Source organism: Aotus nancymaae, unplaced genomic scaffold (genome assembly GCF_030222135.1).
Source record: "Aotus nancymaae isolate 86718 unplaced genomic scaffold, 86718_ANA_hifiasm-v0.15.2.pri h1tg000030l, whole genome shotgun sequence".
NCBI lineage: Eukaryota > Metazoa > Chordata > Mammalia > Primates > Aotidae > Aotus > Aotus nancymaae.
The window spans coordinates 29,702,094-29,714,420 of NW_026988443.1; the positions used below are offsets into that span (position 1 = coordinate 29,702,094).

Here is a 12,327-nt window from a genome sequence, read left to right on the forward strand (position 1 = left end):
AATCTGCACCATCTGTATAATGGGGGAGGGGCGTGAGGAGCTGTCTCAGGGCGCTTCCTGCACAGACAGGAGGCCCTAGCGACACTGTTCTTACTTCCATCCCTCAGTCAGACCTGGGGCCATGGTACCAGCCCACAGTGCTCAACCTCCTGCTCAGACAAACAGTAATGGCCAGAGGCTGTTACTGCCTCCTGTCCCAGCCCAAGGTGACTTTACTGGCAGAACCTGGGACTGCCCGGCCCTGCCTCCACCCAGCTCCCGGGCAAGCAGTGCCAGGAGGAAGTGTCAGCAGCTCCTCCCCCAAGCTCCTTTACCCACAGCCCCCCTCCCCGCCCCCGTACCTGGGCCCGGATTCTCCAGGCACCCCAACACCTGCTCTCACAGGTTATCCAGCCCCCACCACCCAATTCTTCACCGAGGGAAAGGAATGGGCACAAAAGGGGGCGTCACCCGGCCCAGGACGATGGGAAACATCTCACCTGGCCGAATCCAGCAAAAAAGTTATCAACCCATGGTCATTCTGCGAAGGTGACCAAAGCCGCGGCAAAGCCGGGGAGAGGTGGGGGAAAGGAAACCAGGGGTTCTCAGGAGGGAACGGGAGCCTTGTGGTGGAAAAAGGAGCTGCTGTCCCCGGTCTGGAACTCGAAACTCTAACATCTTCCAGGCCCCTAAGGCCGTAAGCCCGTCGCCCCGCACTCCTCGGCAAATCTCAGCTTGCCCATCTCCCTCTCCTTGGCCCTCCGATCAGCCTCTGAGACCCTCGAGCGGCAGCCCCACCCCTGCTCTAACTCTGCGGGTCCCTCAACCATGGACTCCAAAGTCACACTGCAGAACCCGACCCTGGCCCCCTCCCACGACTCTCGCGTGCGGCAGGGACTCCCGTGGCCAGGACCCGGCTTCCACCGGCGCTCGGCGGGTGGGAAGGCAAGCCCGCGGCGCGCCCGCCCCCACCCCTGCTCCGCTCCCGGAACCCGGCGCCGGCGGCCGGAGTGAATCATTAACCGAAGCCGGGTGCTCCGGACGAGCCTTCTCCGCCGGCGCCACGCACTAGCCCGCCCGGCCTCGGTTCCCCGGAGTTCCTCCCTCTCCGGGAGCGGTGGGCAGTCCCCACGCCACACCAGACGGACCACTCGCCCGAGGCTCACCGGCCCCTCCTCGCAGACGAGGAAACTGAGGCTCGAGGGCAGGGCGCAGAGGCCCAAGGTGACACAGCCGGCGGCAGCCGACAGGGGAGCGCGGGCCCCGCCAGCCACTTTCCCGACCTAGGAACCCTCCAGCCTGCCTCCGGCCCCGCCAACACCACCGAGGCGCGCAGGCTCCGGAGCCCCCGCGGGTCCTGCTTCTCGCCTCCCCGGCCAGGGCGGAAGGAGGTCCCGGGGCAGCGGACCCCGGCCGGCAGTTCCCAGGCCCCGCAGGTCCAGCAGGAAATGCCGCTGGCTTAACCCCTTCCCGCCCGCGCCCGCCCGGGAGCCGGCCGCCTCGAAGCCGGGACGCGGCCCCGCCCCGCCTGGCGCCCTCACCAGGTGGTTCATGGTGTCCGGCCGGCCTGGAACCCCCGCTCCCCCGAGGGCGCACACCGAGCTGCTCGGGCCGCGTGCCCTCGGGGCTCCGAGCGCGCTGCGGCCGCCCCAGTACAGCCGCGCAGCTGCCGCCTCGGCCGCCCAGAACCGATCCAGCCGCGCTCCGCCCGCCGCCGCGGCCCAGCCTGCCCAGCCCGATCCCAGCATGCCCGGCCACACACGGCCATTGGTCGCCGCAGCTCCCCATGCAAATGAGCCGTCTGCCGGGGGCGCAGACGCGCGGGCAAAAGCCCGCCCTGTGGGGCCGCCCCCCGCCTCGCCCCGCCCCGCCCCGCCCCCCACTTCCCACCCTCCAGGCCCCTGCCCCAGGCCGGGCTTCCAGCCTAGGGCGCAGGACACCGCTTTGCCAACAAATGTACGTCCCCGCCTTCCACCCGGGCGAGAACGCACTGAAGGCCTACGCAAACGCCTCCACTTCTGGGAAGGCTGCCCGGATTGCCCTCCTCCAGAGCCGAGACGCGGCCTCAAGCCTTCTGTCTTGCCCGCTAACCAACCCCTGGACATTCATCGCGTGTCCATGGGCCGTGGGACTCAGATCTGAATCTAGAAAGAAAGGGGAGGGGACGTGCCCCAACCTGCAGGAAAAGAATCACACCACCACAGCTCTGGCTGTGGACCCACCGAGTAAGGAAGGACCCAGGAAATGAAGCCTCAAGCAGGGAGGCTGGCGAGCTCTCAACCCAGCGCTTTTCACCTGCAGCACCGACCTCTCCTTGCATTGTGGTGCTGGGTTTGTGGAAACCCAGGACATTTGGGGACTCGGGCTGGTCCTCCAGCTGATCTGCCTCCACTCATTACTCATTCCTGGGCTCAGCCTAAAACCTGGGCCCAGTACTCTCCTGAGTCCTGCTCCAACTCACGTGCTTCAGCGACACGGGGTAGGAAGGTGGCATTCTGGGAATGAGGGAGACAGAAGGAACCCGCGGGGGCGGGGGGAACCGAGTGGAGACAACTTTGGCTCTCCTGAGTCACCCCTTGCTCGGCTGCAGGTCAGTGACTGTCACTCCATGCGGCAGAACCAGGGTGCCAGAGACCCTGGGTCAGGCCAGGGATGCACAGTCTGCAGGGAGATCATAGGACCAAGCCTGCTCCAGACTAGACAGGACCCTCAGTCAACAATCCTGGGCCACTGGCTGAGTAAGGGGATGCCATCAGGCAGCTCTGGTAGCAGGGAAGCAGCAGGGTAGACCCGGCTTCACGCAGCAGAGAATTCTCAAGCATGGCCTATGAAAGACACAAGCCCAGGTGGGCCTGCAGCTGCCCCTCTGCCTGACACCCAGGGCTCAGCCGATGCTGACGCAGCACCTGGCCGGATGTGCTGCCTTGGCAGGCCCTCTGCCCTCTCTGGGCTCCTTTCTCATCTGAAAAGGAAGGGGCTAAAACAGCCCAGGTCCTCTGGGGAGCTTGTTAAAAAACAGACTCCTGAGTCCCACCCCTCCTAAAAACTGGACGTCTGCATTTCCTCAGTATTTGGCTTGGGAACCATTGGCCGGGACTCTCAGCACGGCAGGTGAGGAAGATGCAATGGGATGGGACACAGTGTGACCCAGAGTCCTCGGGAAGAACAGGACAACTAGCCAACATGCTGTCTCCCCAGCACAGCCCATCCCGCCTCAGAAGAGGAGCCAGCTGTCAGGGAGGCTGCCTGGAGCATCTCCTCCTGCTTGTTCCCAAGAGCTGTGCCCGGCCCCTCCTGCACCCTGACCCTATACAGCCACCCACGCCTCAGCCTGGCTGGCACACCAGCTTCCCAGGGAGCAGGTCTGAACCAGCAGGACCCTCAGGAGCCTCAGGTTATCCCTGGGCCTCCACTTCTGTGGGGAGGGGAGGGAACCAGGCCTCATGGGCAGGCAGTGCCCGCAGGCAGGGCTCCAGGCAGCAGTGCCTGTAGGGATAAGCAGGGACACATAAGGCCTGGCCCTCAAGGGAGCTGGCCCCCGCTCCATCCTAGCTGGCCAAGGAGTGGGCTGCAGAGAGGAGGTGGATGGCTAGGACCTTGGGGGATGAGACCCTCCTCCCCTAGGAGTGGGATTAGAGCAGCGCTGGGGGTGGGGCTGCTGGTGTGAGCGGGAGGCAGCAAGGGGAACACAGGCATTTCAAAAATTTGCTCCTTTTCCACTTAAATTCCCTCCCCCCAAGCCTGTGCCTCCCAGAATGGCATTTCCGCTTTGGAAATAAGGCCCCAGGAGCTAAGCCCCACCGTGTGGATGGGGATGTTGCTGGGGGGTGGAGGAGGATGCCCCCGAAGGCTGTTAGGTGGGGGAGGAGCACCCACTGGGCAGGCTCTGGCTGGGGTATATGGGGTAGAAACTCACCCCACCCCCAGTCCAGCCTCCCGGACCTCTGCTGCCAAGGACCGGGATGCAGTCCCATGTACCCAGCACAGCCTCGGTGCCAGGCCAGTGCCAGGGGCCCTAAAACCATGTGCTTATTTTGTGCACACAGCAATCCAGCAAAACAGGCTTCACCATTAGCCCCATTTTTTGTTTTGTTTTGTTTTGTTTTTGAGACAGAGTCTCGCTCTGTCGCCCAGGCTGGAATGCAGTGGCACTATCTCAGCTCACTGCAACCTCCTGGGTTAAAGCCATTCTCCTGCCCCAGCTTCCCAAGTAGCTGGGACTACAGGTGCATGACATCAAGCCTGGCTAATTTTTGTAAATTTTTAGTAGAGATGGGGTTTCACCATATAGGTCAAGCTGGTCTCGAGCTCCTGACCTCAGATGATACACCTGCCTCGCCTCCCAAAGTGCTGGGATTACAGGTGTGAGCCACCGCGCCAGGCCTAGCCCCATTTTTCACCTGAAGAGACCAAGATCCAGTTTACCAACCACTGCCCTATCCCACACACTTTGGGGCACAGAAGGGACAGGGACAGGGAAGAAATGGGGCTGCTAGACCTCAGCCCACCCTGCAACAGGAAGGGAATCTAGGGACAGGGACAGCAGAACTCCAGGGTTGGAAAGCCAAGGACCCCTGTCACACATCAGACTGCAAAAGAACAGGTAGCTGACACCTAAGCACCCTCCTCCCCTGCTTGATGCTCACCAGTGTCCACTGCAGCATTTATGACAGCAAATCATGGAGCATAATATCAATACCAACTCTAGAGGACTGGTGAGACACGACACCTCCTCAACAGAATAGCTTGCAGCTATTAGATGGCCTCCTCCAAAGACTGAAATAATGCAAGAAAATGCCACAACAAAGTAAAGTGAAAAGAGCAGGCTAAAACTAGCTTGCACAGTGTAAAGGCACATAGCCCCTTCCCCTCCTGAAGCCTCAGCTTCCCAGCAGCAGTGAGGGTGGGCTGGACTGCCCAGCTGATGGCCAGCTCTGGGAGCGGCAGCAGGAGAGGATTTCCTGAGGCCGGAGGTGAGTACTGCCAGCCCCAGGGACAGGAAGAAATGATGTCTCTGGAGGGCCAATGAGAGCTGACACCATCTCCCTAGGCTGCACTCTCACAGAGGCAAGCTCAAAACCCAGGCGAGGCCGGGTAAGGTGGCTCACACCTGTGATCCCAGCACTTTGGAAGGCCGAGGCAGGTGGATCACTTGATGTCAGGAGTGTAAGACCAGCCTGGCCAATATGGTGAAACCCTGTCTGTACTAAAAATACAAAATTAGCTGGGCATAGTAGTGGGTGCCTGTAGTCCCAGCTACTCAGGAGGCTGAGAATTGCTTGAACCCAGGAGGCGGAGGTAGCAGTTAGCTGAGATTGTTCCACCGCACTCCAGCCTGGGCGACAGAGAAAGACTCCATCTCTAAAAAAAAAAAACAAAACCCAGATGAGGGCATGGGACCCTTGTGGATGGCACAGAGGTGAGCCTGCTGTCACACACAGACTGGACATCCCACACCCCTAACACCAGTCCTTCCTCACTGCTGCCCAGGGACCATGATGGAACAATGGCGACCCGGAGGCAGAGTGAGGGGCAATGCCCCAGGCAGCTCCCATGGCCAGCAGAGCTTACCCCTCCCTACCTCATAACCCAGGTATGTCCCCACAGGAAAGCACCTCACATGACCCCAGACAGCAGAGACTGCCCTCAGGACTCAAGCTGGAGCTGTCTCGATAAAGGGTTTTCCCATCCTCCCCTGCTCGAGGGTGGAGTAACCGCAGGGCAGTGTTTGTCATTACAGTAGTCGCTCTGACTGTGGGAAGGTGGGCGGGCCCTACGGCCTGAAGCCAAATCCCTCCAGTGGTCGTCCCCTTTGGCATGCCCAAGGCCAGTCTCCAGAAACCCAGGGTCAGGGACAGACCCAAGGTGTGTGGGCAGACCTGCCAGGCAGGGGACACAGCATAGGGGGGGCCTCCCTGCACTCCAAATCCTGTCCGCATCCCAGGAAACCCAGCCCTGTGCCTCCATGTCAGGCCTGTCAGGAACAGCACTGGAAAAGCCAGCACAACTTTCTCAATTATCTGGAAATTAACAAGCAGCAGAGGCCCCTGCTGGAGGTGCCTGCTTCAGAGAGGGGCTCTGCTCACAGTGGTCCAAGGCTGGAGTGGGCCAGCAAGGCAGCCCCCAGGCACTGTTCAGAGGCTCTCCGCCCACCCCAGCGACCCCTTCCTCTTCTGCACCCTCCTCTCTCAGCTCTCCCCTCCTGCCGGGCCTCCTGGGGCCTGGCAGATAGGGGCAGGCAGCAGCACAGGGCTCTCCCAGACAGGTCCTCCTGGACCAGGGGCACCCCTGTGTGCAGGGAAGAGGGGCCATGTGCGCTCTGTCCCCTGCTGACCCCCATGTCCCCCTCCTGCATCAGCACCCTTTGGCAGAGGCAGCCCCTCAGCACTGCCTGGGGTAGGGGGCAGAGAGGGGCTCAGTCCTGGCTGGAAGCGAGAAGGAGGGGCAAGGGGGCAAGATCTGTCCTCATCCTCAGAGAGGAAGCTCCGCAGCTCCGAAGCTAGGGGCTGCCCAGCTCTCCACTGACTGGCTGGGTGGGCAGGGATGAGGGTGTGGTCAGGAGGCCTCCCCTCCCCAGTCCAGCCCAGCCCAGCCCAGCCATCTGCTCTCCCATGGCAACCAGCCCCAGCGCATTGGGCGGAGGGGCGAATTCACACACCATCTGCTGCCCACTCCCAGCCGCTTCCGTAGAACACAGGTGCCCACACCCACAGATACCCACCCAGCCACTCTGCTGGGGTCAGCAGGCCAGGGGCCAATGGAGTCACAAGAGGGGACCCTGGGGGCTCTGGGTGGCAGTGATGGAAAGAGTGGATACAGAGAAGACAGAGCTGTGGCAGCCACAGGGAAAGCAATGCTTTTTTTTCTTTTTTTAAACACATGGTCTCTCTGTGTCACTCATGTTGGAGTGCAGTGGCACAGTCACAGCTCACTGCAGCCTCAACCTCCTGGGCTCAAACGATCCTCTCACCTCAGCCTCTTGACTAGCTGGGTCTACAGATGTGCACCAACGTGCCTAATTTTTTTATTTTTTGTAGAAATGTGTTTCCACTATATTGCCCAGTCTGGTCTCAAACTCCTGGGCTCAAGTGATCCTCCTGTCTTGACCTCCCAAAGTGCTGGTATTACAAACGTGAAAAAGCAATGCTTTTTCTCCTTCTTTGTACTGCACCGTGGGGCTAGGTAGGGTGTCCCCCTGGAGCCTGTGCCAGCCTACAGATAAAGGCTCCTTTGCCCTGGGAGACCCAGGCCCAGGCTCTGGCCCAGGCTTAGACTAGAGGACGGGAGCAGATATTAATGACTCCAACTGGCTGGAGTCCTTCAGTCAGTCACTGTTCTGCTCAGGCCTCAGTTTACTCATCTGTTAAATGTACCCACCACCAGCAGCTCTGCCCACCCTGGGGCCGTGAGACTGATGACACAGACAGCTGGCAAGCACACGGTGGCACCCTAGTGTCCCAATGCCTGGAGCATACCCACCCCCTGCGTCATCACACACTGGCCCCACCCCACTGGGCACCAGGACATACCCTCTCTTGGCCTACCCATGTGCTAAGCCCATCCCCAACCAAGACTTCCCCACTCTCCCTACAGCCTGCAGACAACCCTCCTCAGATACCCTGAGCATCCCTCACCATCCCCGAAACCTTGTCTGAGACTCGGGGGAACAAGCTCTCCTTGGAGCTTTGTTGCCCCCAGATCCGCCCACCAATGCTGGAGGCAGTCAGGGTCTCCCCTTAGACCTCCCCTGGAGAAAGCAGGAAGTGGCTGGGTTCGGTCCCTCTCACTAGGCATGTTAGAAAGCAACACTTGTGCATCTGCACCTCCTGACTGAGGTCTAACTGTTGGGAACACTGCTGTGTAAAAGGATAGCCATGTCCTTAGGGAACTCACACTCCAAGGTATGTGTAAGGCGTACACACATAATGCCTGCAACGCAGACAGCAGAGGGATGGGGGGGACTGTTCTACGCTAGGTGCTTGCGGGTCTCTCTGCAGAGGTGACATTTGAGCAGATGTGTGAATCTTTTGCTAAGGCTCACCAGGCAGAAAAAAATAACAACAAAGATTTGTGAAAACAGCACAGGCAAGCCAGCTCCTTGGTTCCATGTGAAGAGCCGGGGCAGCCACAGGAGCACACAGAAGAAACCCAGGCGCTAGGGGCCAGGGACGCAGGGAGCCTCCCTCTCCCCTCCTCAGTCTTGGCTGGGTGGTGCATGCCGCCTGGGCTTGGGGCTTCCAGTGCTGGGGCAGGAGCAGCCAGGAGTGTCTGCCTGGAGGGGGGCCTTAGCAGATGGCCAGGGAAAAAGAGAGAGCCCCGGAATCGGCCTGGGCTGGGGAGGAGAGGAGGGCCACAGGCAGCTTCTGCTCCATCCTCTACCACCTCCTGCTCTCCTTAGAAACCTCCCAACTGGGACCTCTGGAGGTCACACAGGCCCTGGCAGAAAAACAAATGACTCCACAGCCTAAGACACTTAACCTACCAGATAACCTGCAAAGAGGGAGTTCAAGCTCTAAGACACCTGGTGAGAGCTGGGACAGGAAGGAGTGTGGCCATACCACTTTCTGAGCAAGCAAGTAACTTTGGTAGACCCAGGATTTGGAGGCACAGATCTCTAGGCATGCTTTAAGACATACAATCGGATATCAGGTTTTATAAAACATTTAAACGGGGTATTTTGCCGACAATAGTGCCAGTGTTCCGGTACTTAATAACACACAGCACAAGCTGGGCTCAGTGGTTCATGCTTATAGTCCCAGCTCCTGGGGAGGCTGAGGCAGGAGGATCGTTTGAGTCTAGGGGGTCAGCCTGGACAACATAACAAGACTCAGACTCATACACAGCACACTAAAGGTAGAGACAGGTACCCATCCACAAGGGAATGAAGAAGTATCTTGTGGCACATCCACTACTGGAACATTACTCAGCAACAAAAAAGAATAAACTACTGGGGCCAGGTGCGGTGGCTCACACCTGTAATTCCAGCACTTTGGGAGGCCAAAGCGGGCAGATCACCTGAGGTCAGAAGTTCAAGACCAGCCTGGACAACACGGTGAAACCTCGTCTCAACTAAAAATATAAAAATTGGCCGGGCGTGGTGGCAGACACCTGTAAACACAGCTACTTGGGAGGCTGAGGCAGAAGAATCGCTTGAACCTAGGAGGTGGAGGCTGCAGTGAGCTGAGATCATGCCACTGCATTCCAGCCTGGGTGACAGAGTGAGACTCCATCTCAAAAAAAAAAAAAAGAATAAAACCAATAAATATGCTGAATAAAAAAAGCCAGACCCAGTCAGGCTTGATGGCTCATGCCTGTAATCCCAGCACTTTGGGAGGCCAAGGTGGGTGGATCACCTGAGGTCAGGAGTTCAAGACCAGCCTGGCTAACATGGTGAAACCCCATCTCTACTAAAAATACAAAAATTAACTGGGAATAGTAGTGGGCACCTATAATCCCAGCTATGTGGGAGGCTGAGACAAGAGAATCACTTGAACCCGCAAGGCAGAAGTTGCAGTGAGCCAAGATCACGCCACTGTAGTCCAGCCTGGGTGAGACAGCAAGCCTCTATCTCAAAAAAAAAAAAGAAGCGAAAAAAGCCAAACCTCAAAGCGCGGCTACCACAGGCTTCCAGTTGCAGAAGGTTTAAGAACAGGCTAACTTAAGCCAGGGCGACAGGACCTTGACTGTAAAGGGGCTTTTGCAAACTTTCTGAGGTGATGGGGCATTTGTTATCTTGATTTGATTGACAGCTACATGAAGCTCTATATTAACGAAAACTCATCCAACCAACTGTACGTTTAACATCTGCACATTTCACACATGTAAAATTTACCTCAATAAGAGTTTCAACTGGTAAAAAATAAAACAAAGAAAAAATATGTGGCATTACAAATACCAAAAATAGATACCACAAGCCTAAACCCACCATGCTCCTCTTTTTGCCCTGATCATCAGGGAGCTTACAGTTAAATCTGGATGCCTACTGAGCCTAGGCTTTCTGGGATAAATCTTCCTCCTTCCCCACACATTACATAATTCTAGATCTTTTCATGATCCCAGACTATTTGTGTCTTCTGCTGTAATCTGCTTCAAATCCTTCTTGGAATTTGGAGGGCTTAAATAATAAATAAAAATTACTGAAAAACCTTTCCAGCCTCTAATCCCCTTAGAGAAGAGATTAACTTTAGAGCCGCAACTTGTGACCATCTCACCAGGGCAAGCATCCCTTCCATGCCTCTACCGAGGTCCCCAACCTGTCCCCAGAACCCTTTTCCTTTTTCCTGAAGAGAGAAGGACAATGCCCAGCACACAGGGACTAAGAGAGCCACAGAAACCACAGGGCTTGACCAGGATGACACACACAGGAGCCAGGAGTGAAGGTAAGCACAGAGGGAAGGGCAGTGTGGGCCCAGAGGACCAGGGCACCAGTGGTGGGAAATGGGGAGGTCTGCAGATACCACCCAGGCCCCCCACTCACCCTCAGGGCTGCAGGCCCCTCCCCTAAGGAGCCATGATCCCCAAGCACGGGTGGGGCCAGCCTCCCTGGGAGGCCCTGCCTGCCTGTGCTGGCCCAGCTGCTACAGACCACACCTGAGCAGAGGCCTGCCCCCCTGCAGGGGCTCCCACAGACTGCAAAGTCACCTCATTCCTGGGGGCACGTGGAGCAGGGCAGTAGCTGTCCAAATGCGATGAGCCAGCTGGTGGACCCAATGCAGGTCACTCTCTGGGTCGGGTGAGGACAATGACCTGCCCATCCAAGGCTCAAGAGGCCAGGGTCCTTCAGGCCATGCCAGGGCAGGGGAGAGGCCAGGGTCCCACCACAAAGGCCTTGGCAGAAACCACACTGACCATAAAGAAAGGGCCAAAGAAGCCTGGGGGCAGAGGCCAATCAGCCGGGTGCAGCCCAGCCCCCTCCCTACACTGGCTGCCCAAGAGTCAGGAATGGGTCTGGGCCACTGCACCAGCCAACCGCGGCCTCATAAAGACAATAATCTCAACGACAGTAGCTGCTGTTACTTAATCAGCCTCCTCCTAACAGCTCTGGGTGCCCCTCGCCAAGTTCTCACAAAACCCCAGGAGCTCCATGTTGTTAACATCCCCATGACACAGAGGAGGAAAGTGAAGCTCTCACTCAAGGCACAGAGCCAGCACTGTTCACTCTGGAGACCTTGCCCTTGACCCACCAAAACACTCTTCCCACCCGGAATCAGCCTCTCCGAGAACCCCTTTCCACCCCAAGCAAGGCTCTGAGGAGAGCGGCTGAGATGCCAGCTCTGCACGGGGTTGCAGCCACCTGCCTGTGGGGGCTCCATGGTATCCCTGGGGCCACACCCTCAGCAGGCAGCCAGGGGCAAGCTGCAGCCAGAAGGCAGAGCGCGAGCGGAGCCGCGCAGTCATGGGTCCTGTGTGCACAGGGCTCAGGGAGCCTCACACGACCAAATCACCCCACCAACAAATGGACAATCGCAGATGGGGCTGGGAAGGCGCCCTATCGATGACGGCACAGACCTGGAGGTGAACAGGAATGACCTGGTAAATGAGGCGGCCAGCTGGAGATCACTTCCCACAGAGGGAGGGACAGCCGAGACAAGGCCCAGTGGCAGAAGAGGGCGCAGCAGGGGCGGGGGGCCTTAGCTACAGACTTTGAACCTGGACATTGCCTCTTCCCGCTCTCAGCCGCCCCGGCCAGCTATGAACCCCAGGGCAGACCCTTCTGGTTCCTTGGGCAGCTCTCTCACTCACACCACTGGCTGGCACTGAGCCAGTCCCAGGACTACTGCCCAGGGTTTCAACCAGATGCCATGGTTGGTCTACTCATCTCCACTGACTACTGCTGGGGCTAGACCCGCCCTGCTGCACAGCCCTGGGTGAGCTACCTGCCTCTGAGCCCAAGGTGCCTTGTCTCCAAAGGATGCAGAAAGGGTGACACAGACTTATGTTTGGGAAGTCACAGGCAGAGAGGGTCAGCTGCTGTCCACAGCTCACCAGGCTGCAGCGCCCACAGGTAGAGAGGCCACGCAGGATGATGGTCATTTGATGGCTTTGGATCCCGCCACACTCGGCTCCCACCCTGGTGCCACCTCTCATTGGACATGCGACCCTGACAAGACACAGGCCCTCAAGACACATGAGCCTGTGAGGCCCTGAGCCCAGTGCACATAGGGCAGCATCCCCAAAAGGAGCCATCCCTCAGTGAAGGAGGACTGGAGGGGCTGGAGTGGCTGCACCCACTTCACAGATGGGAAGCGAGAGGCAGAACAGACAGCAGGGAGACCTCTCTGCAGCTGGAAGCGGGCCTCTCACCTGGCAGGGTGGGGGTGGTCAGCACCGGCCACTCCTAAACATGGA

General features: G+C 58.4%; 1 protein-coding gene across 3 annotated transcripts in view; it reads right to left on the minus strand.

Moving 5' to 3' along the window:
* Window positions 1-12,327, minus strand: part of BCAR1 (BCAR1 scaffold protein, Cas family member) — a 34,092-nt gene that overhangs the window by 19,206 nt on the left and 2,559 nt on the right. Inside the window, exon 2 of one of the 3 annotated variants that reach the window (XM_021672598.2) lies at window positions 11,392-11,395. The exons of 1 other annotated variant lie outside the window; for it this stretch is intronic. In XM_021672598.2, the coding sequence (XP_021528273.2) occupies window positions 11,392-11,395 (4 nt within the window). Of the gene's footprint in view, window positions 1-1,520; window positions 1,575-11,391; window positions 11,396-12,327 lie in introns of those variants that run through there. One more of the 3 variants, XM_021672595.2, reaches the window with a different exon arrangement.